The 24105-nt window shown below is 43.3% G+C and overlaps 1 protein-coding gene across 1 annotated transcript in view; it reads left to right on the top strand.

Moving 5' to 3' along the window:
• The window catches only part of RBFOX1 (RNA binding fox-1 homolog 1), a 1649671-nt gene that overhangs the window by 1485308 nt on the left and 140258 nt on the right, over positions 1–24105 (top strand). The window contains exon 6 of the mRNA XM_027773019.1: positions 23244–23387. Coding sequence (XP_027628820.1) covers positions 23244–23387 — 144 coding nt within the window. The remainder of the gene's footprint in view (positions 1–23243; positions 23388–24105) is intronic.

Below are 24105 nucleotides of genomic sequence, written 5' to 3'. Positions count from 1 at the left end.
AGTCTGTGTTTGGGCCATCACAACCCAAGTTTGATGAATTCATAAGCCAAAGGGGATGGTTCTGGAGTCAAGAAGTGACAGGATTACCAGCAGATGATGACTTCTACCCTCAGCCATGTCTATGCTCTTAACCTAGGGAGGTCATTTGGAAGAGTTTGGGTCTCGCAGTACAGAAGCCATTGCTCTGTACTAGGCGCTGAGGATAAAGAAGAGAGGAAGGACTGAGTGGTGGTGTGGTGATGATGCAAGTGCATACACATGGGAAAGGTCAATGGTTCATGTCCCAGGACCTCCATAAGCACACCAAGCTTGTGTACACATGCCTATAATCTGGACTGGCTGAAATGAGGGGGTGGATTGTGGCATGAGGGCCCTGCTGGGTTTGCCTGTCTCTTCCCTTCTCCTCTCCTATCTCTCACTTCTCTTTTTTCTCTCTCTCATGGAAGAAATTTAAAAAATTAAAAACATAAAAAGTAGAAGAAGCTGTCAGTCTCAGGAGGTCTTTTAGAAGAATTTGGCTCTGCTCAGAAGCCATTGCTCTGTACCAGATCCTGTTCTCTCAGAATTCAAGAGTTCATGGGTTGATGAGAAAGTTAAAAGATGGTTTCTACTTAACAAGGTATGTTCTAGGATAGAGCTAAGAAGCACAGGAGAGGCAGCCAGAAAGACCACAGATATATTTGGTCATCACCAGCTACTATCTTCCAAGAACTGTACGAAGTGCATTATTTTATCCTCTCAGCAGTTCTATATATTATGTACTCTTACGTGAAAACACATTTTATTGATTAGCAACCTAAGCACAGAGAGGTTAGCTAACACACTCACAGTCAAACAGCAAGTGACAAAAAGAGCCAAACCAAACAAGAGAATTCTTGAGCTCAGCCTCTTACTCACCAGCTCTTCTGTGAGCTGGGGTGACACCAATTAGCCTCTGTAGATCTCAGTTTCCTCATCAGAAATATGGGGGTGTTCACCGCATGGCAGTTCTAAGGCTGAGCAGCTGACTCTGACCTGCAGTGACTTCAGATGAGTGACTCAGGAACAGATGCCACCATTTTTAGAACAATAACCCAATACCTGTAACTTGCCCAGTCCCACCAGGAAACAGTTTCCACGGGTGCTGAGCCTCCTATTTTGTGTCCTCTTCTTATACGAAGGCCAAGTGCACATCAGACCTATAATTGTGGCCATTTTATCACTGTGTTCTAACCAAGCAAGCTTACTCATTCACACAATTAAGAAAAGAGACGTTGAAAATACTCGGTTATTAGAAAGAAAGGAGTAGCATAAATCTAAGGTGTTAGGACAATTAGCATCCACAGCAGTAAAAGCCAAGTGGAACACTAAGGAAACACATATTATGTTTATTATTTCGTATTTACATTATGTACTTATAAAATGTTTGATAATGACCTCCTCCCATTTCTTTCAGTGTTACCCTGATGAGGGGCATTTGCTGTCCTTGTGGGGAGGGGTGGGCTGTTAATAGAAGCCTGTTGGGCAGCAGGGATGGGGGCTGTTATAGAAGCCTGTTAAATGATAGTTCAAGTCATCTGCCCTTCCTTTTGCTCTCAATTCAGATTTAAACGGACAAAGAAAATCCTAGAAATTATGCTAACACATCTGCCATTTCATCGCTTTCCACGTTAAAAGTCCTCAGTGACTCCCCACTTTTGTCAGAGTAAATGCCCAAATCCTGTAAATGCCACTTGATATCCTAGATTGGCTCCTGGGACAGAAAGAGGAAATCAGTGGAAAACATGAGACATTTGGAGAAAATCTGCAGTTAATGGTAATATATTAAAGCTTCTTAGTCTCAAGTTAGGCCCATGGCCTAGTGGATAAGGGAGCTGGATCCCACATAGCAGGCTGTGGTTCAAATCCCAGTCCTAGTGGCTCGAAAAACATGCTAGGGACCCAGTGATGCATGCTCAAATCCTGACAAGATGGAGAAAGGGAGGCGAAGTGATTGCAACGTGACCTCGCCCCACTGGGAAGTGCTTTCTTCCTGTCTCTGTCTCTGTCTCTGTATCTTGGTCTTTCTCTGGCCCATGCACATGTCCTCTGGCAATTAAAAAACTTCTTAGTTTGGGGTTTGGGGGTTTTCTTTTTTTTCTTACATTCAGTCATGTATATCTTTATGACATTGAAAGTACATCTTTTCAGCATGTGTGTGGTTAGGCTATAGCATTAAGGGAAAGCGAGTGAAAGATATGTAAAAGCTCTCTGTAGTACCTTTGCAACTCTCCTGTAAATCTAAATCTATTTCAAAAATTGAAAATAGGTATAAAAAAAAAAAAAAAGGCAGAGTTTCGACAGCCGTCTACAACAAACTGCCTGACCTGTTTCTACCTGCTTCGCACTAGCTTTTTCCATGACCGGATCATTCTTTCCTGCGCTGTCCTCCTGGATCACTCTGCTTAGTGGAATTTTGACTCAGTACCCTCTGAAAAAATCACTCACTGACCAGCACTCCTGAGATTTTTTTCTTTAAGGTTTTGTTTCTAACACACTTTGCCATGGTCTTGTTAAGCTATTGCTTCTTTTCCTCCCCTCACTAGAACTTGTTTTTTAAAAGGAGGAATTTTTTTTTTTTCATTTAAATTGTTGCCAGAGGATGCATGCAGTCCCTGGAGAGAGACAGAGAGAGAGAAAGTTAGAAATCACCCCTTACGGGGCATGGTCACAATGTAATCCCTTCTCCATTTCTTACTCCTTTCAGGATTTTACGCACACATGTACATGCGCCCAGAATGTTTCTCAGGCCATAGGGTCCAGGACTCGAATTGTGCAGTCAGCCATGTGGGATCTAGCCACATTAACCCCCTACCATGGAAAGGGTCAAGAGGAAGAATTTTTACGTACTTTTTCCACCGTGCATTTCTAGCACTCAGAATCCTATCTAGCATACATGTGCTTGATAAATATTTGTTGAGTCTACATACGATATTCAAAACTAAAACAAGTCACATTTGCCCAATGTGCTAAGCACTTTTAAATTGCCTAAACTTTTTGGAATCCGATAATAGCCCAAATTTTAAGTGTTCCTGCCACTGTTTATGAAGCTTAGAAGTCTTGAGCTTTGGTCAAGTTTGCACAGCTCTTCAGTCAGATCTCGGAGCCAGGACTCAGTCCGGATGTCCTGATCTGGGCCCTTCACACCACACTGCCTGCCCTCTGGGATGATATATTCTCCCTGCTTTTCTTCTAACCATGGCAGAAGAGGAGCAGAAATGGCATAGCTGGTCAAATCAGTTCATATAATTTGGGATTATTAACATGTTTGGAACACATTATTTCCCGGTGGTTACACATAACTCTGCAAACTTTTCATAAGTAATCTACTATGATGCTTTTTAAAGTTTATTTCTTCAATGAGTGTGTGTGTGTGAGAGAGAGAGAGAGACAGAGAGATACAGTGCCCCCAACATGGTCCTGATTCCATGATCCACTCCAGCCTCAGCCAGTCCTATGGGGCCAGCTGCATGCTTGCTGCACTCAGAGAGGTCTCTGGGATGAACCCAGAACTTCCACATGAGTCAGCCTCAAAGAGCTTTACGTTTCATTGTATCCCCATCCACCCCCCAGTTAAGCTATTACCTTCAATTTGCCCTCTGTGGGCCCATTTTTATTTTGAGTCTCAGCTCTCGCTTATGGCTAGGAGTTTCATTCGCAGGAAGTCTGTGCAATATTAGGGGAGGACATGCACTTAGAAATCCAAGACCTTCATTGTGGGACTCACTCTCCTACCTCCGGCCTGTGTAGTCTCTCCCTTATCTTTAGTTTCCCCACATGAAAAATGGGTATAATTTTGAAACCAATCATCATGAAGATAAGTCATTTAATTAATGTGAAGTGGTATTAATACTATTACTGTTAGAATATATTTATTTATATTAAAAAGTTGAAAGAGATGTTAAGAGTGTTGTTTTGTGGAACCTTCTTTCAGATTGCTAAGTCAGCTTCTTTTTTTCTTGTTTTCATTTTTTAAATTTTAGTTTTTGCTGTAGAATGTGTGTGCTTTCCAGAGAGAAATAGAGACAGCAAGAGAGAGAAAATGAGAAATTACCCTCCATGGGGATGGCCATACTGCACTCCCTTCTCTTCCACTCTCTTCTCAGGATTTTGAGATTGCACACACAGGTACCCATAGTGATTTTGAAGCATCTGGATCTGGGACTCGAAACACAGTGTTGGCTATGTGGGATTCAGTGCCTTAACCACTATGCCATCTGCTGAGCCCTAAGTCCATTTTAAATCTATTAACTTTGTCTGTGATGTAAAGGGTTTTCTCCCAAATGCCTCTGCTAACAACGTCATCATCGTGGTCATCATGAAACACACAGCTATCGCTGTTATTGAACAGTTATTAGGAGTGAGACTCAATGCTACATTCTCAATAATAGTATCTCATTTTATTGTTTCCTATGAGTCTGCAAAGAGAGTATGAAAAACCCATTTTGCAGATAAGGTTACACAATAGTCATAAAGTCAGGTGTTTCTCATTCTAGAGATGGTTGGTTTCTCATCCTCACTGGTATTTGGTATTGCTTTACTGCCAGGTGGAATCTTTTTTTATTTATTTTTTCTTTTTTTGGAGAAGTTTTTGCTATAGGGCACGTGTGCTCACCAGAAAGACAGAGAGAGAGAGACAGAGAGACAGAAAGCAAGAAACCACCCCCCCCCCAGGGCAGACGGCCACACCACAATCTCCTCTCCATTCTCCTCTCAGGATCTTGGGCATGCAGGCACGCGTACCTGGCGTTAGTTTAAGTCACTGGGGTAGGCCTCAAACCACAGTCAACTATATGGGAATCCAGCGACACAGCCATTATGCCAGGCAGAATCTTAAAACAACTGGCAAAATGACCAGAATATAAGATAAGGACTGGCTTTAATCTTAGCCTTTGTCAGCATTTTCCTAAACTGTGGCCTGATTAATAAGTAATCACACTTATTAGGATTGCTTTGTGTGCTTATTACAAATGCATATTGCTAGCTTTAACCAGTGATGTGCTGATAAATGTTTAACAATCAGTTTGAGAAGTTGGGGGAGGAGGGTTCAGGAGACTAATTTGAAGCATTTGCCAATTTCCATGGTGTAAATGCTCTCAATCATGGCCAATTACCAATGCCTCCTCAATGAATATGGGGTCAAGGGGGAAAAAAATGTACAGAAGTGTATCATCCAATAGTACATCCCTGTGCAAGTACGATAAACAGAAAACTCCCTCAAAAGCATGGTAACCGTAAAATGTAGTTAAATAATTTGGAAGTTGTGAGTTTGAGTATTTATTATCTTTTTTATGTACTTTATAAGCCATGGCTTAATTTAATTTTTTAATTAATTAAAGGTGTGTTAACCAACAGGCTCACAAAATTCCTGACAAGTTATCAATTGGTTCTCACCACTCACCATGAGCATACTTCACCCCTCCTCCAGCTACCTCTGGCTGACACAAATCAACCCTGGAAAAAACAGGAACCCTGGAATCTGCATTTCAAAAAGGCAGTTGGGTGATTCTGGTGCCCACTCAAATAACTGAGCAAGTGCCATAAGCTTTTTTTTTTTTTTTTGGAGAGGTTTTTGCTATAGGGCGTGTGCGCTCGCCAGACAGACAGAGACAGAGAGACAGAAAGCGAGAAATCACCCCCCAGGGGGTATGGTCACGCCGCAATCTCTTCTCCTCCATTCTCCTCTCGGGATCTTGGGCATGCACGCACATGCGCCCAGTGTGAGTTTGAAGCCACCGGGTCCAGGACGCAAACCGCGGTCGACCACGTGGGAGTCCAGCGATATAGCCATTACACTAACTGCTGGTCCCAACCATAAGCTTTTTTAAAAGAGCACTTGTGAAATAAATGTATAAAAGTATCACATAATATGATAAACATCTGAAAAATGCAGATCTGATTCATATTTCCAGCAAATGCTCCTGGGCAGTTTATACTAAATGAACTACACTGTTACTCTTCTTAAAAGAGGTTGTTGTTTTTTTTCCCCTTCTTTAAAGATCACATAAAAATATTCCAGAGTTTTATTATATTTATTTCACCATTCAATGAAGAATGGTTGCTCTCTGTTGAAGAAGGAGGCAGCAAACCTATTGCCTTTACAGTGGGCAGAGGAGGACAGTTCTGAGATCTCTCTGAAAGGGTTAGGCAAAGGCAAGAAAATGTCGGAGAAAGCTGCAGAGCAGGGCTGAATGGAAAAGTAGGCTTGTAGTCTCAAATTCAATAGTAAAGATTAGAAGCATCAAATAATCAGAGTCAGCCATGAACGTCCTCATCAGAATGTTATATCTGCCATGAATTCAACTTTGTGATTATATTATGATATGTACGTAATACTCCTCTCTCATTGTTCTAGTCTGTTTTCTCTTTCTTTCACTATACACACACACACATCCTCATAGAAACTAGGGCACATCAGAAAGTTCATAAGGAAGTCTTGCTTGGCCTCAATCAGAGGGACCATTTGAGACATCACTTGCCTCCAACCCCCAGCCTATCCACTTTAATTAAGGGAAAAAGCATGTCCCTCAATTCAAGGGCAGTCCACAGGCTATGGACAAACTCAGATACATAAGAGCTCCAACCCAAGCCTTGGGATTTGTCCTATAAACAATGATTTTGCTTTCTAAGGTGAGTAGGGAGGATAGTTAAAGAATGGATTCCCACACCTAATGCCATGCTAAGTAAGCCCTTTTTATTCCCTATGGTTTTTATCTCCTCCCTGCCTTGTCATTCTTAGCCAGTCACGTTGAGGGTGGTCAATCAGTACTCTTTGAATTAATTCACAAATCCTTATGGTAAAGCTGTGGATGTAAGGTTCAGAGAGAAATGTAACATGTCCAAGATCAAATAACGGAATTAGAGGATGCAGTCCAGTTGATTTCTTAGTTTGAGCACATGAATTTACAGTATTACCTCCCCCAAGTGTATAAAACAGTGGCTGTCAAAATATTGGGACACATCAGTCACTCATGAGGATTATTTGAAGAGATTTTTCTTAAGTCCAAAATATTATACATGGGCATTTCTGGGGCACACCCCCAACATCTACATTTTCAACAAGCTTCTCCAGGCCACTTCAACAGAGGTATTCATTAGCCTTTTCCTGGAGATGGACTGATATGGTACATGTAGATCTGTCTATTACCCCTGCCACAGGCAAATCTGTCTACCTTTTAGACCACAAAGCCTACATTTTGCTTAAAGGGACCAAGAAATCTCCTCAGTAGGTAGGCCCCCCACCTTTCCTTTTTTCTCTAAGTCTCTGAGCCTTGAATTTTTAGATGTAATAGGTACCTTAAGGCTACTGAATGTAGTGTCTTTCTTTACTCAAGTGCAATAAATTTCTCATCCCATAACATAACACTTTAATTCAAGTCTCCTAAATGGAAGGACCACCCTCTGCCCAATAATGAAAAGTCTCATAGTCACTATATTGGCTTCCTTATTGTCATCCTGCTATGTGACCAAATCTTGCTTTTATGTAGAGTATTCCAGAAAAAGGAAGCTATTGAATCCAGGTAAATACCACCTTAAAATACACAAAGCACTTTTTGGAACATAATGTCATTTATGTCTCTATGAACAAAGAGGGAACAGGGGTTATCATTCCGTTTTCAGGAATGAAGGGATAGAGACTTACAGAAGGTGAGTGACTTGCCCGCGGTCACAGAGCATCACGTCTACCATGCAAGTATTATTGCTTCATGTCTTGCCCATTTCTCATTAGATCTTTGAATAATATAATTAGGTGAGAGACAACCCCAGAATTGGTGAATATTTCTCTTTCTTCATTTGAAGACTTAGACTTTTGGAGAACCAGAAGATTTGCTTGTAAGCATGAGTAACTGCTAAGGTTATAAATGAGGAAGACTTTCTCTGAGAAGTTTTCCATATTCCTCTCCAGCTGAATTCTGTATCCAAATATCTTTCATTCAGAGAATTCACCCATTTTCTTGAAATTGTATGATTTACAAGCTTTTCTTCCTATAGAACTGAGACCTCCCCAAAGGCTTAGAGTTATGTCTTATTTATCCTCTTACATCTAGCACATGTTCTTTACACAGCAGGAGATCTTTCTTTTTTCATTTCTTTATTTTGTGGTTTCTTATTCACATTTCATTGTTGTACATCTTTGTGAATATCCACCTGAGAAAAATGAAAGTAGACCCCTGTCTGTCACTGCTAACAAAAATCAACTCAAAATAAATTAAAAATTTAAACATAAAGCCCAAACTATAAAACTGCTTGTGACAAACTACTTGTGACAAACCTATGGCAAACACTTCGAGATATTAGAGTAGGCAAAGATGTCTTAAATATGGCCCCTAAAGCATGGGTAACAACGACCCTCCCTCAAAAAAAAAAAAAAAAGTGAGATTACATCAAGCTAAAAAGATTCTGCACAGCAAAGGCAACAATAAAGAATAAAGAGAGAACCCACAGAATGGGAGCAAATATTTGCAAATTATACTTCAGATAAGGGACTATTGGAACGCATAAGTATCTCAAGCAGTTCCCAGCAAGAATTCTTTTAATGGCAGCCCTACAGAACAGTATAGACCCAGAATGTTTATCCTAAGAACAAATGGAAATCTGTTTTTCATTATCTGTTTTTATCAATAAATTTTTCTTGCAGTACAGCCACAGTCATGGTTTATTTGCTTACATATTACCTATGACTGCTTTTGTGTGCAACAGAGGCAGAGTGGTCTATAAAGTCAAACTATTCACTTTATGACCCATTCAGAAAAATTGTGCTATTCTTGTCTAGGTAAAGAACAAACTAGAAAGGATATGCAGGCATTGCTATTTTCAGAGTATATTTCTTAGTATCTCCATTTCTTAACATGGAGTTACTCCACAGCCCAACTGCCAGTGCAGGAGATGTGGGCCTACTGAAAAGTAAGGTTTGGAACTTAGAAGAAACCTGAATCATGTCAGTTCACAGAAATTTCATACTTTATGTGACAGGATTCTTAACTGTCAAATTTATTTAAGTAGACATCACTGTTCACTAAGAATGATATCTATATTTCCCAGTATATACTGGAAAAACTCCAATAGTTTTAGAACAAAGCCTTTGGAGCACTTTTCTCCTTGTTTAAGTCATTTATATTAAGAAAAGAGTAATTAGGAAAATCCAGGGTGTTCACTGAGATCAGTTTCATCTTAAATTCATTACCCATTTTCTTCAAACGAAGTGTATTTCAGCAGTTTTCTTAGGCCTAGAAAATTAGCATAGTGTATACAATTGTCATTTGGTTCATTTTAATTTTGCATAATATGTTAAGGAAAAAGATGTTAGCTAGGTGGAATTGAGGATTCAGTACAAAATACTAACATTTTGTTGTGATTGTTGTTAGCTGATATTCCACTAGCCTTGATTTCTGTGTAGAGACAAGATTAAAGAAAACCAGGAGGTTAAAGATGGGATGAGGAGAAAGCTGCAAGAGAGTCACTCCTTGCGGTGGGTGGGGAGAATGCCCAGGCTGGAAGCTTGTTAAGTTGGAGAACAGAAAGGCTCATCTTTGTGATACCATCAGCACAGAAGATAGTGGTGGATTCTTGAGAAAACATGATGTGCTCTTTGAATTAGTTGGTGCCATAGAAACATATACCTGATTTTTATTTGGGGAGGCTTCCTAGCATCCCATGAAGTAGCAAGATTAGAAAGAACTGTCATGGGCCTAAAGAGAAAGGAGAGAGCAGAAATCCTAACCTGGCCAGGAAGCTCAATGCTGGAGCAGGGGATAGCCATCTAAAAGGAGAGAAGAGGCCAACCCACAGTTCAGTCATTAAGTTCTATGCCTTTTGAACTGGATCAACCATGGCAGACCATGGTTCAAATCCCAGTCCCAATGGCTTGAAAAAGAAGGAGTTTCAGCATTACCACGCCATGTTGGGGAGTTCTCTCTTTCTGGCAAGTGCACATGTCTTCTGGCGATAAAAATAAATAAGTAAGTAAATAAATCGACAGCTGGAAGTGCAGAGTGCGGTAGCGGCAGCCGTGAAGGCACCGGGGGGGGGGGCCCCAGCCGTGAAGGCACAGGACACTGGGCAACAACAGAAGGTGGTAGGGGTTGACCGATCTCGACCCCAGGTGTGCCAACCCACAGATGAGGTCAACCCAAGAAGGAATTAGTGTCCTTGAAAGAAGAAGAGATACCAGGGCTGCTCTCTCTGCCAGATGAGGACAGCAGGAAAACTCTCACCTGCAGTCCAGGAAGAGAGCCCTCAGCCAGCTCTGAACTGGCCAGCACCTTGCTCTTGGAATCCTACCTTCTAGAAATGTGCAGGATAAATGACTGTTGTCTAAGCTGCCCAGTCTGCAGTGTTTCCTTACAGCAGCCTGAGAAGGCTGATACAGACACCTTGAGAGCTCATCTCCTTTTTCTGATGTGTTAAACACCTGGTTCTTTACATGCTCATCCTATTTCTCTAAAGAATGAAAAATAGCAGTGGAATTTGGAGTCAGTCCTTCTCTGTCCTTCAGCCCTTCTCCTTTGAGGAATTTCATCCTTTGAGCAGCGCATTGAATGTATTCGTGTCAAGGGAAATGCGCTGTACATTTCTTAAATCTGTGTCACCTGGCTGCAGGATCAGCCCCGCCGAGCTAGGAATGAGGCATTAACTACATCCAAAGCTGCGTGATTAACTTATTTGTTTGCCTGCAGAGCTCAAATGAAAAAGCAGGAAGCTGGGGAATCTGCACAAGCCCCATTTTGAAGTAGGATTGCGAGAAAACCTGAAACATGGGTTTTAATTCACATTCCCTGGGCTTACCATTATTATTATTTTTAATGGAAAATAACTTTTCACAATCTTGCTTCATTTTAAATGGCGAATGCGCAATATTGTCTAATGGAGGGTATGGAGTTGATTTAGTATGCATGATTTTCTCTCCCCCTCCCCAGCCCCCATCCTTTGGTTCTTTGTACACATTCAATATAGTTACATTTTTGCTTAGAACATATATATTTTCCCCCTGAACTTTTCTCGATTGCTTTTTTATCAGGTTTACAAATCAAATCAAATAGGTATATTGCAGAGCTCTGTGATATTATTTTCTGAGCTTATAGTACAATGTATTGAATTATGCCAGCCCATGCTCTGCCCCGCTATTCTCTGCAGATTGAGAGAGAGAGACTGTGAGCCCTGTAAATTCACACGGCACCAGCATTACTGGCTAAATCAAGACCCCTATTCAGGCTGTAAGAAGAGACAGAGCAAGTGTTTGTTACACAAATCAATCTGGTCCCAAGTACATCGCAGTGGGTACTCAACCATTGCTCACATAATATTGTCGACTTAATCAAATAATGCCTCGAAGACACTCACAAGCTTTTCTCTCTGAGAAATAACTTGATTGGTGGAGGAGGGAGAAGCAGCTGGCTATTCAAAAGTACAGTTTTTATTTATCGCTGGGAAGACGTTTGTGCACATGGGGAGGAAGGTGGGGGTAGGAGGATGCTGGATATTCAGTAGGCAGGTGAATCTGCAGCATTGATGTTTGGTTCCCACTCCGTGATGGCTCAATGAGAGATGCTTGCAGAGAAGGTTGAAGCTGGCCCCACAGAGGGTTCCTGCAATGAATCACTGCAGACTTGCTGAGCACCTGCTGTGTGCCATGGCAAAGGGCTTCAAAAGCACATTCAATAGAGTATTTCCCTGGGACTGTTCACATTCTAGTAGGACAGAGAGGTACAAAAGGGAAAACTTTCAAAAATTGAAATTATAGCTAATTAGGGCACAATCAAGGGCAACACAGTGTCTAGCAGCTCCAGGAGGCATTGGAAGCTGCCATGGTGGGACCTCAGCGTGGTTTTATTTACAGTCTTCTATCCCAGATCCTTTAGCTGCTTACCTGTTCACTTACGAATTAGCAGGGGATAGCAGTGCTCAGCCTGAGTGACAGCCAGTGATCATCTGCCCTTAGTGATCTTTATATATCCTGGGAGCTTCCTGAAAGTGTATGTAAAATTCAGTTATATGCGTGTCTCCACCCCACAGGGGTGGTTCTACAGTTTCCAGAAAACTTTGACTATACCCTTGAACAGAGAGATAGGTTAAAAATCATGCAACAATGGGGTACAGGGAAATAACGGTAACAATTAGGGCAGCAGAAGTCAGGGCTGCCTCAGAGACTCATCCTAGTAGGTGATGGATAATTCTGTAATTCTCATAACGAACGCTGTCTGAGAAAGGTATTGGTATTCCAAATTCATTTCATTGAAACTTTATTTAGAATATAGATACAAAGAGTTGACTTCATCCTCTTTCTCATTTCAGAGGACACGTCACCAATGTCCTAAGGAAGACCCTCCGTCTCTCTCTCTTTCTTTATCTTTCTCTGCTTTCCTCCTTTTTAGAGCCGTTCTCCACTCAGCCTCAGCACACAGATGCTCCAATGCAGCCTTGTGCAGCAGAACTTCTGCACTGAGGCTGAAGTCCTGCACATGTGCTTCCCTATGTGGCAACTTGATCATTTTCTTTTTCTTTTCTTTTTTTTTTTTAAAGAGGTTTTTGCTATAGGGCACATGTGCTCGCCAGACAGAGAGAGACAGAGAGACAGAAAGCGAGAAATCACCCCCCAGGGGAATGGCCACGCCGCAATCCCTTCTCCTCCATTCTCCTCTCGGGATCTTGGGCACGCACGCACACACGCCTGGCGTGAGTTTAAGCCACCAGGTCTGGGACTCAAACCGCAGTCGACTACGTGGGAGTCCAGCAACATAGCCATTACGCTAACTGCTGGTCCCAACGTGATCACTTTCTGTTACTGCCATAACAGATGTTGCCAGGCTTAGTGGCTTCAGCAACACCAAAGTATTACATTACAGATTTGGAGATCAGAGTGTGACAGGAGTATCATCACGCTGAATCGAGGGTTTGGGGGCAGCATTTCATGTCTTTCTGTAGGCTCTCGATCAGATCCTTTTCTTTCCCTTTCTGTCTGCTAGAGCCCCCTCCATTCTTTGGTCTATGACCTTTTGCCTCCTCTTCTGAGCCAATAATGATGGATGGAGTCTTTCTCACAACATCCCTCTGATCTACCTTTGACTTTCCTAAGGACTCTGGTGATTGTTACCTGGTGATTACTCACATAGGAGATGGAAGGTCATCCTTCATGTTACAGCAAGGCGATTAACAATCTTAATTTTACCTGCAACCTTAACACTCTGCAATCCCTTCTCCTTCATTCTTCTCTTGGGTTTTGGGCACAAGCGCACACATGTCCGGCATGATTTTCACACCACCAGGTCCAGCACTTAGCCACTTGGGAGTCTAGCACCTTAACCACCATGCCATCTGCTGGCCCCTGGACATCAATATCTTTAAGAAGCTATTATTTTGCCTACCACAGGGAGCCATGATCCATTAGTTCCTTTTGAGCATTTGAAGTATGACTAGTGTAACTGAAGACCTCAATTTTTAATTTGATTCAACTTTAAATGTAAGTACTGATCATTGATTCAGTTATCAGAACCCTTTGAGTATGTTTGGAAAACCTCAGGTCATCAACTGTCAACTTTTCAAAGCCTAAACACAGGTCAGATTTGGCCATGGAAAATTCAGTATTCACACTGAGACGAGGAGCATTAAGTGTGACACATACACGATTTTAAACCTAAATTATAAAAATAAATTATTTGCCTTGATGAAATATTGAGATAACATCCTTATTTACTTGGGTTAAGATAAGTATAATACTAAAATTAATTTCATGTCTCTTTACTTTTTTAAAATGTGGCTTCTAAAACTTTTGAAATTCCAGATATCACTCACATTTTATTTTATTGGACAGAGCTGCTCTACAGTATTTGATCAACATCCTTGAGGTGTCTCTACTGCTGTGCTCTAAGTGCAGATATTTTTAATGCCCACCCACTCTAATTTGGTAAGGCTTTTGTTTTTATCTGTCATTGTGCCTTCTCTCCCCTCAGCACTGAGCTTCGTAATCTCAGATTTCTGATACCTGCTGACGACTTCATCATATTCTCTTGAGTTTGTATCCCCTACTTTTGCTCTTCCATTTTCAGATGAGTAAAGATGGCTCTCACAGCAATCCACGGGGACCGTAGACATAGACAGCCTGTGATGGAAATCTGTCATCTTAGCTGGTGGCTGAGGAAACTGAGGATTAGAAGGATTTGAAGTGCTGGCCCTGCTGGGGTAATCGGTGGCAAGCCGAACTGCAGTGCTGAAGCCATGTGGTCTATGGCGAGTTCAGATCCCTTGCTCAGGCTGAAACCCGTTGGTCATGTATCTGCATACCCAGGATCCCGAGGAGCTAGGGAGCCAGGGAAAAGGATCGCAGCGTGGCAGCTCCTTGTCAAGGCTGCTTCTCTTTCTCCCTCTCTTGCATACACTATTAGAGGGGGCCTCTGAGTAGCTTGAGTAATAAGTGATGGAGCCAGAGTTACACTAAGAGAAATCCAGCCCTAAATATCCCTTATCTATGCTTCTAATTCTAGTCACCTGCCTTCACCAAAAGATGCCACACAGGTAGACTCAGTGGTGTCCACCCAGAGCTCAGAGAGAGGGCACCCTGGGTGGGGCAGAATCTGAAAGGCGCACATTTCCACACGACTGTGTGCGTTCTCTCAGACAGTCATCCCCGGATTGGTCGATATCAAAATCCAATTTCACCAGGATTAGCCTTGGGTTGCTCAGAGCTATTCATTGAATTAGGAACGATTACAGCAGAGGGAGCCCCGCGGTTCTTTATTAAGGTCTTTGTGGAAGCACTAAGTGATCTTCAGGAGATTAAAGTGCCTGTGGTGTTTTTTTAACATTTATAACCTGCGCCGATACCTGGGGAGTTTGTTTATTAAGAAAAATTCTGCAGCAAACATCCTGCCTCCTAACAGGGCCTTCGCATGGGGCCAGAGCTGGAGATGTGTTGTGGTCCTAACGAGCTGATTCGGGAACCACTGCCAAGGGCATGCAGGAAGCTCACCTCTCAAAGCTGATGGGCTTTGCACCCATGCAGGGTCCGGCAGCCTGCCTTGTGTGATGAGGAGGCTGCATTTCAGAGCTCTGCACACCCGTGGACCTGAGAGAGAGGGAGCGACAGAAATGCTGTTAATGCTAATGATGCTTGAATGCCTCCTCTTTATGCCTGAGACTCAACAGCCCACGCACACTTCAATATCATTTTCCCGTGCTAAGGAATCCAGGATAGCATGCACTTATTGTTTATCCATATGCAAACTGAGACCTGAGACATGAAGGTCACGGTCTTGCAGCTCACTCATGGCAAAGCCAACCTTAGTCGTTTAATCCACAATATTTACTGAGAATTTGCCATGTGCTCCAGACCGAGTGGTTCAGCTGGTGCAGTTTTGCCTCCTTCTCTGCCCAAAGACATTTGAATCCTGGAAGATGTTTTTGGTTGTCTCAATTCAGGGGTAGGCACTACATGTGGTGGGTAGAGGCCAGAGCTGCTGCTGGATACCCTACGGCATGCAGGATGGGCCCCCCCACACCAAAGAATGAACCAGCCCAGATGTCACAGTATTGATGTTGAGAGACCCTGCTTGAGTGGTAGGGTCAGAGGGTAAACAGTACAGCCATGGTCCCTGCTCTTGTGAAGCCGCATTCTGGTGTCAGTCTCCGGCACTATATGTACGAATCGGGTGAGGTGGTGGCACAGAGGTAATGCAACTGGGCCCACATGGGAAAAATCCTTAGCTTATGTCCCAAGACCTCCCTGAGCATGCTGGGCGCACACATGACTAAGGTCTGGGCCGACTGAGTCTGGGGGTGGATCACAGCATGAAGGTTCTTTTGGGAATGCCCCTCTACTCTGCTGAAAAAATGCATCAAGTTAAAAAAAAATGCACACGTTAATAGAAGCAATTAATGTGAGGGTATGCAGGGATGTGTACTGTGAAGACATTAACAAGCCAGTTGAGAAATGTTTGTTCGGGGGTTAAAAAAAACCTTCTTCCTAGAATTAAACCAATCTCTTCCCAGTCAATACTTAATTCCACCCAAAGGTGGCCTCCTCTAATAAAATGTCTCAACTTGTTTGTTTGTTTTATGATAGCTTTTAAGCCTCACTCCTTCCTTTGCCTCTTTTTCCCCATATCTAGACAGACAGATAAGAAGGCCTACATGCTCTCTCTTTGGGTACCAGTGGGAGTTTCCATCACACCAGCACCTTTCTGGGCACAGGGACTCTTGCCAAAGCTCCACTCATTTTCCACAATAAGAAGCCCAAGAAATGATCATTTCCTCATCTCTTAAGCTATTTATTAATGAGGTTGGAAGGATTTTCCTGCATTTCCCAGAAAGCTTCATCATGTAAATAATACTTTTCATATGCTTAAAAAATAAAAATGGCAGGCCAGGAGGTGGGGAGCTGAAGCAGTGCTGATTTAGGTCAGCAGGCCAGGGGGCTTCTGTGATGAGTGAGGTCTATACAGTGACAGGCAGGAGGGGCAGGAGTCTTGCAGACAAAGAGAATTCTGAGTGCAAGGGCTCAGGAGAGAGCCTGCAAAGGGCCTAAATAAAAGAGGCCAGAGAGTAGGGAGGGGGCGATCAGGGCCAGAGCACTGACCCTCACAGACCATGACAAGGGATCAGACTGGAGGCTTCTGAGCAGAAGGTGTCCTGGGCACTCCACCTCGTACATGGGAAGCCCTCTAATTTCTGAATTTATTCAATTCCCTCCCATCTCTGGGTGAGTGGACCAGTATAAATATCAGGTGGGTCCCAGCTGAGAGCAAAAATAGATTTTAAAAAATTTGACGTAGATAAATCAGGAGCTCTTTCTGCAATTAATTCTTCCTGAACCTCACCATGTAGCAGCCTTGGGGAATGGACCATGAACCTGGCAGCCACTGCCTTCCAGAAGCAGTCTACATGGCTAGTTCTATTAGCAGGTCCCCAGGCTTTTTAGCAAGTTTCCTTTCTCCCCAGACATTTCACTCTACTCTTGCTGCAAGCTTCAACGAACCTCTCAGGGATGCTACAACTGCTTATCAGTTTGCATGGGGTAGAGCTGTTGGTACTGGAAGCCTACAGAGAGGCCTCTTGGTTGTTGATGATATGGGGTGAAGGAATTTTTCCCTTTCCCTCTAGAAAGTGTACTGAAAATCACTGACAATAGGTGGACTCATAAGACAGAAGGCATACCACTTTTTTCTCACATTTACATATGTGCATGGAAACCATAGAAAATATGAATACAAAATGGGCCTGATGGTTAAGACTTCAATACCTCTTCATAAAGGAGAGGAAAACTAGCGGTCCAGGCATGTTAGAGTAACTGACTTTCAGGGGGACAGAAGGGGCTGGATGCTCAGATGGTGGCAAGTAAAGGACTCTCCTTGGGAGTCGGATGGGCCTGGGAGGTGGACAGTAGTTCATGACAAAACTGCCCATGTGATTTACTGTCCCTCACTCTTCCTTCCTGTGATGAGAGTTTACTTACAGAGAGCACAGGGAGAGTGCCAGTGGTGATTGTTTTCCTGGGTGGTGGTTCTAGTCTTTTATCATGGAATGGAATACCAAGCAAAGCCCCTCCCCGCACCTTGGAAGAAAGCCTGAGAGTAGGGGGATAAAACAAGGTTCTGGGGACCCAGGTTCTGTTTTGAAAGTCTCTTAGAATGTCAAAGCACCAGTCTTTAGGGGTGTTGGCTTCATAGCCCCAACAGTGGTCTTTCAAGGGGGTGGATAAAGTGCTGCCCAGTCCAGTTGAGGGGTGTCATTTCATTCAGGGCCAACTGCAGCACGGTAGTCCATGAGACTGGGCCAGCAAAAAGAGGACTCAAATTTCTTTCCTGTTAGTAGGCAGATGGGAACCTGGAAGGGACATTCTTACTTCTCTGGACTAGTTTGAGAGCTTTTTGCTGCTTGAAGTGAAAAAATCTGTCTACTCCATAGTCATAGCTACTTTCACTGAGTGCATTTTGGTTCCTTTGTTTAGGAGATGACTGTACTGGGTTGAATCGTGGCCCATGAGACATACGTCCATGTCCTAACCTCCATAAACTGTGAATGCGTGTGACCTTATTTGGAGGAAAGGGTCTTTGTAGGTGTAAGTGAAGGATCTCGAGACACCAGCATCCTGGATTTAGGGTGGGCTCTCACTCCAATGGCCAGTGTCCTTATAAGTACAGCAAGGCAGAGGAAGATCTGAGGCTCAGACAGGCAGAGACGGGCGCAGAAATGGTAGTCGCACAACCACACATGAGGAGTGCCTGGAGCCATGGAAACAGGCAGAGGTGAGGCTAGAAGAGTTCTTCCCCAGACCCTCCAGAGGGAAGTAGCCCTGCCTTGACTTAGATTCTATGCACAACAACTATGAGCAGACACAGTGGTATGACCCTAAGCCAGTGCAAGTTTGTGGTCATTTGCTGGGAAACTCACATGGAGACGTAAAGCCCAGGCTGTTCTTTGTCCATTTGTTTTCCTGAGCATTCCCAGGAAAGGAGAACGAGAAAGAGTTCACACTCCATGTGAGAGGTAGTGGTGACCACGGTCTGAGTCCCTCCCCCAGAGTGGTTCAGGCTCTGAGGCAGCTGCTCCAACACCTCCCGTGGCTTTGGTCCTCACCACCCTCCTGGGGTTGACTTCCTTACTGTCCTTTTTCAGGTGAGTCATCTGAGGCTCAGAGAGTTGAAAAGACCTGCTAAAGATGACCAAATATGGGCTCCCTTAAAGGTCTGTGTGATTCAAAACCCCTGGTTTTCTGCTGTGTCACATCATCTGAAAAAACGTGCTCTGTCCGAAAGGGATTTGGGTTGTTCTTTTTCAACCTCTGTATCCTAACACTCCTCCTCTTCCCTTTCCTTATACTCATGATAGTAGGAAACATTTCTTTTTAATTTTACATGTTTTTTTTTTTAAAGATTATTTTTAACATAGGTATTTCTACATAACAATCCATAGGCATTTGTATATATGCATACACTACAAAATGATTAATTGAGCGTTGTATGTTTTTATCAAAGGAAACACGCAAAGATTTCTCCAAAGTCCTGTTTGACTAGAGATGATTAATTTTAATTTTCACATGAGCGGCATAATGCTATTAATCATTTAATATGTTTAATCATAATCTCTGTAATTCCTAATTAGGTTTATTAAACTGAAACATCCAGCAGTTGTGCACAAACCCAAATCTAAGTCCCCTTCTTGGGATGAGAAGAAGCTCGCTTTAATTTTGCATTTAAATAGAAACTTTTAACAGGATAGAAAAGGAAGAGACTGGAAGCAGGGGTGTTAGCTGTTGCTTCTGCAGACTTGGAGTCTGGTGGTAGCCCTAAGTCCCTTACCTCTCGGAAAAGTGGCAGTCATGATTCAAGGTCATTTCTGTGTCATGGGAATAGAACCAAACCTCGGGTTACCAACCTCCGTGGTACGTTACTGTTCTTAGACTATCGTTTGAAGATGGCCAAGCTGATTGTTCAATTAGTTTATTTATGCACACATCATTAATTCATTCTGTGAGTCAGACAGCCATTAAACAGACATTTGTCATTTGTGTCACGTGCTGGTCTATATCACATCCTTGCTATGGTCCTCAAGGCTTTTAGGATGAAGGTCAGACCCTTACTTTGCACACAGGGCCCCTGGTGATCGAACCCCTGCCCTGCCTACCTCTGTGATCTCCTCTTGTCTTTCTTCATGCCTACCCCCTCTGGCGAATGCTGCTAAATCCACCTATGCTCTGAATCCCGAACGTTATTTCCCCTCTCCGCCTCTTTGCCCCTGCTTTTCTCTCTCTTGGTATAGGCTTTGTCCCCTTCACCTCTACCCCTAGACGTCAGATATAGCCTTGAGAATTTAACCTTCAAAACTGGCAAACCTCACTGAACCTCTGGCTATGTGTACCCCTGATTTAAGGCTACTCAGCCCTGTGTCATTTATTCACTGTCATTCCAGAACCACATAATGGTCTTTTCTCTCCCTCTTTTTCTTCCACTGAACTAGGAACTGCATGTGATCTGGAGGGCTGACCGAAGTGTCTAGCACACAGTTGCAGCTCAGTGAAGATGTGTATAATAAGCAAATCAGAGCCTTTGTTTTCCCAAAGAGGTTTATTCCTCTCTTCTGACGTTTCTTAAAAATCACTATCACTCTGAAAACACTTTGTTTTTCATTTATTGACAGCAAATCAGCTCAGAAGAATGGGATGTGGGCCAGCCACTGGGAGGTCTTGAAAATGCAATTCATGGAATGTTTGGAAGGAGAACGCAAATGAAATCCTCTAATACCAGTAAATACCAGTGTTGATGAGAAAGTTGTTAATGAAGCATGTTATTTGAATGTTTCTTTTCTATTTCACATTGTTAAGATTGTCTCCTACTGGAGGGCCAGTAGGTGGTGTGGAGGTTAAGGCACTGGACTCCAACATGTCCCACCATGGTTCAAGTCCTGGACCTAGTGACTTGCTTTCTCACTTTCTCTCTCTCTCTCCTCTCTCTGTCTCTTTCTCTCTGTCTCTCTCTCTGTCTCTATCTCTGTCTGATGAGCATATACACTTCATAGCAAAGTTAAATAATAATAAATACAACAAATAATTTTTGAGAGCTTTATAGGGCATGTGTGCTCACCAGAGAGACAGAAAGACAGAAAGAGACAGACAGAAAGTGAGAAATCATTTCCCAGCGAGATGGCCATGCCACAATCCCTTTTCCCCTCATTCTCCTCTCCAGATTTTGGGCACTCATGCACACGCACCTGCTGTGAGTTTTAAGCTGCCAGGTCTGGGGCTCAACCTGAGGTCAATTACGTGAGAGTCTAGAGACATAACCATTATGCCATCTGCTGGTCCCGAGCCAGTCTTTTCTAAAAAGAATATTTATTGGAACCAGCAGATGGCATAATGGTTGCATCACTGTACTCCCATGTAGTCGACCATAGTTCAAGCCCTGGACCCGGCAGCTTCAAATTCACTTCAAGTGTATGTGTGTGTGTGTGTGTGTGTGTGTGTGTGTGTGCCCAAAATTCTGAGAGAATGGAGGAGAAGGGATTGCAGTATGGCCATCCTCCCTGGGGGGAGTGATTTATCACTTTCTGTCTGTATGTCTCTGTGGCAAGTGCACACGTCCTATAGCAAAAATCTCAAAAAAAAAATAAAAAGGGTTTGTTCCTTCTCGGGTCTTTATTATTTTACACCTGGTGCCTGCATTGGTAGTTCTGTCCCACTTATATGCTTCCAAACTGCTGATTAGTAATCAAGGCTGAGTCCTTCCTCATTACTGTGGTAGGCTTTGGCACAAGCTCTCCATCAGTGTCAGAGAAGCAAGTATTGCCTGTAGATGGCATCTACTGCCACCTGGAGGCAGCATATGCTAATTGCAGATAAAGTATCTAAAAACCAAGTGTTGAAACTCAAGAACAGATGGCAATGGCCATCATCTACCCAATGTCATTGTGACTTTTCTCCTAGTTCCTGACTGTATATGAATGTCAGTGTAGTATCATGTTATCCAGGCTTGTTATTGGAGGGGAGGAAGGGAGTGGGAGTGGAGTAGTTAGTTATGCTAATAAAGTTACATCATCTACACCAACATTGTCCAGCAGAACTTCCTGCAGCAATGGAAATGTTCTTTATCTGCATCTTTCAGTATGGAAGGACAAACTGCCTCTGGCTATTAAGCACCTGAAATGCAACTAATGCAAACAAACTAAATTTTCAGTTGTATTTCATTTTAATTCACTCAAATTTAAATAGCTGCATGTGGTCAACTATAGTGGACAGCCCAAATGTGTACAATTGAAAAACTAAAAAAGTTTCTTTAAAAAGGAGCCAATCTGCTGGTTATTTGGATTGAGAATACTACATAGCCTTTTCTGACTTTTTACTACATTTATTTAATTCATCTGTACAGCCTCAACAATTATGGAGGCAAATGTTCAGGTTCTGAAAAACATCAGTTAAGGGTACATATAGTCTCCCTTTCTTGAGATATTTCACTCTCCACTGTCCAAACCCCAGAACCTCCTACCCCCTTTTCCTTGCCTTATTTTTCTCTAAAGTACTTATTTCCTTTCTTTTCTCTTCTTCTCTTTCTCTCTCTTTATTTTAGAGAGAGATTTTTGCTATAGAGTGCCTGTCCGAGAGACAGAGAAAAACAGAAAGTGAGAAATCACCTCCCCAGGAGGAATGGCCATGCCACAATCCCTTCCCTTCCATTCTTCTCTCTGGATTTTGGGCACATACACACATGAACCGGGCATGAATTTTAGGCCACCAGGTCCAGGACTCGAACCATGGTCGACTAGCTGGGAGTCCAGTGATGTAGCCATTATGCCATCTGCTGGTCCTTTATTTTTTCCCTTTCAACTTGTCTTGGTTTGTTAATCTGTCGCTAAACAAATACCCGAGTCTGGGTGGTTTAAAACGAAGAGAGGCCTTTTTGGTTCACAGTTCTGGCAGCGGGGAAGTACAGAGGTTGGGCGCTGACATCAGCCCCACCTCTAGTACTACATCACAGTGTGGCTGATGGATGCAGAGAGGAAAGTGGGCACGTGCAGAGTGAGACAGCATCCCTACCCTGTTTGTTCCGCCCACACCACGAGATTGGGTGGTGCCCTTCCATTCACCCCACCTCTTTAAGATCTCACCACTGGGGCCAGCAGGCGATGTGGTAGTTAAGGTGCTAGACTCCCACCTGGGTGACTGTAGTTCTCGTCTTGGATGGGGTGGCTTGAAAATCACAGCAGGTGTATGTGTGTGGAAGCCCATGGCCCCAGAAGCAGAGTGAAGAAGAAGGGATTGGGGCATGGCCATCCCCCCATGGGTGATTTCTCACTTTCCCTTTCACTGTTTTTCTTTTTACAGGCAGCACATGAGCCCTATGGTAAAACCTTAAAACAAGACAAAACAAAGCAAAATTCCCACCACCATCCCCAGCCACTACACTGGGACCAAGCTTCTGGAACATGAACCTTTGGGGGAACAAACCATAGCTCAGCTCTACATTTATTTGTTATTGGGCTTCACTGTTTGTCTTTCCCTCATGAGAACTATGCTCCACATGGGAAGGAATTTTTGTATGCTTTGCTCGCTGTTGAATCCCAGACCTGTGGTAGGAATGAAGTAGGTGCTCAAAATGTATTTGCTGAATAAACTACTCAGCAGCTTTTCTCTTCCCTTATTCCTTTCTTCTGCCCTCTTTCTACCACTGAAGGGAAGCAAAAGCACATTGGAACCCACATTTAAGTGCACTCAGAGCCTCTTTGCTTTCCTCTCGTTCTTTTAGCAGACAGACGACGCAGCACCGACGGATGGCCAGCCCCAGACACAGCCTTCTGAAAACACGGAAAACAAGTCCCAGCCCAAGCGGCTGCATGTCTCCAATATCCCCTTCAGGTTCCGGGATCCAGACCTCCGACAAATGTTTGGTGTAAGTACTGCCTGTCTCCTCTGCAGTGCCCACTCTGGGGTCCCACAGTGTTACTACCCTCATGTAAGCTCTTGGTATTTTGGAGGGCTAAGATGAGGTATTTCCATGGGGAGAAAAAGGGCAGTTCAGAGCCTCATCTATGAGTTGTTGTGGCTGAGATCTCTTAGCAGCTGTAGTGTAAATTGTTTGCATGTGCTCAACCTGTTTCTACGTTGCCAAATAGTCAAATTCTAAAGAGTAACTTGAATTTGGTCAAGTACAAAATAAACCACTAGGGGGACCAGCAGTTAGCATAATGGCTATGTTGCTGGACTTCCACGTGGTCGACTGTGGTTCGAGTCCCAGACCTGGTAGCTGAAACTCATGCCAGTCTCATGTGTGTGCGTGCTCAAGAGCCTGATAGGAGAATGGAGGAGAAGGGATCGTGGCGTGGGCATCCCCCTGGGGGGCGATTTCTCGCTTTCTGGCTCTCTGGCTCACTCTGTCTGTCTGGCAAGCGCATGCGTCCTATAGTGAAAAAAGAAAAAAAAACTCTCCAAAAAAGAGAAAAATAAATAAACCACTAGGTTGCCCACTGCTGGTGATCCAAAACCCAGTGGTCCAGGACCCTGTGTCATAGTAAAATCAACATCTTCAGTCATTTTTGTTCTGATAGCACTGCAATTCCCAAATGATCGGGAAGAGTGACTCATGGCATTTTCCTGTACTCCCGACTCTT

Source organism: Tupaia chinensis, unplaced genomic scaffold, assembly GCF_000334495.1.
Source record: "Tupaia chinensis unplaced genomic scaffold, TupChi_1.0 Scaffold000042_1, whole genome shotgun sequence".
NCBI classification, from domain to species: domain Eukaryota; kingdom Metazoa; phylum Chordata; class Mammalia; order Scandentia; family Tupaiidae; genus Tupaia; species Tupaia belangeri.
The sequence above is the reverse complement of the archived record's forward strand: the minus strand, read 5'-3'. Positions and strand labels throughout refer to the sequence as shown.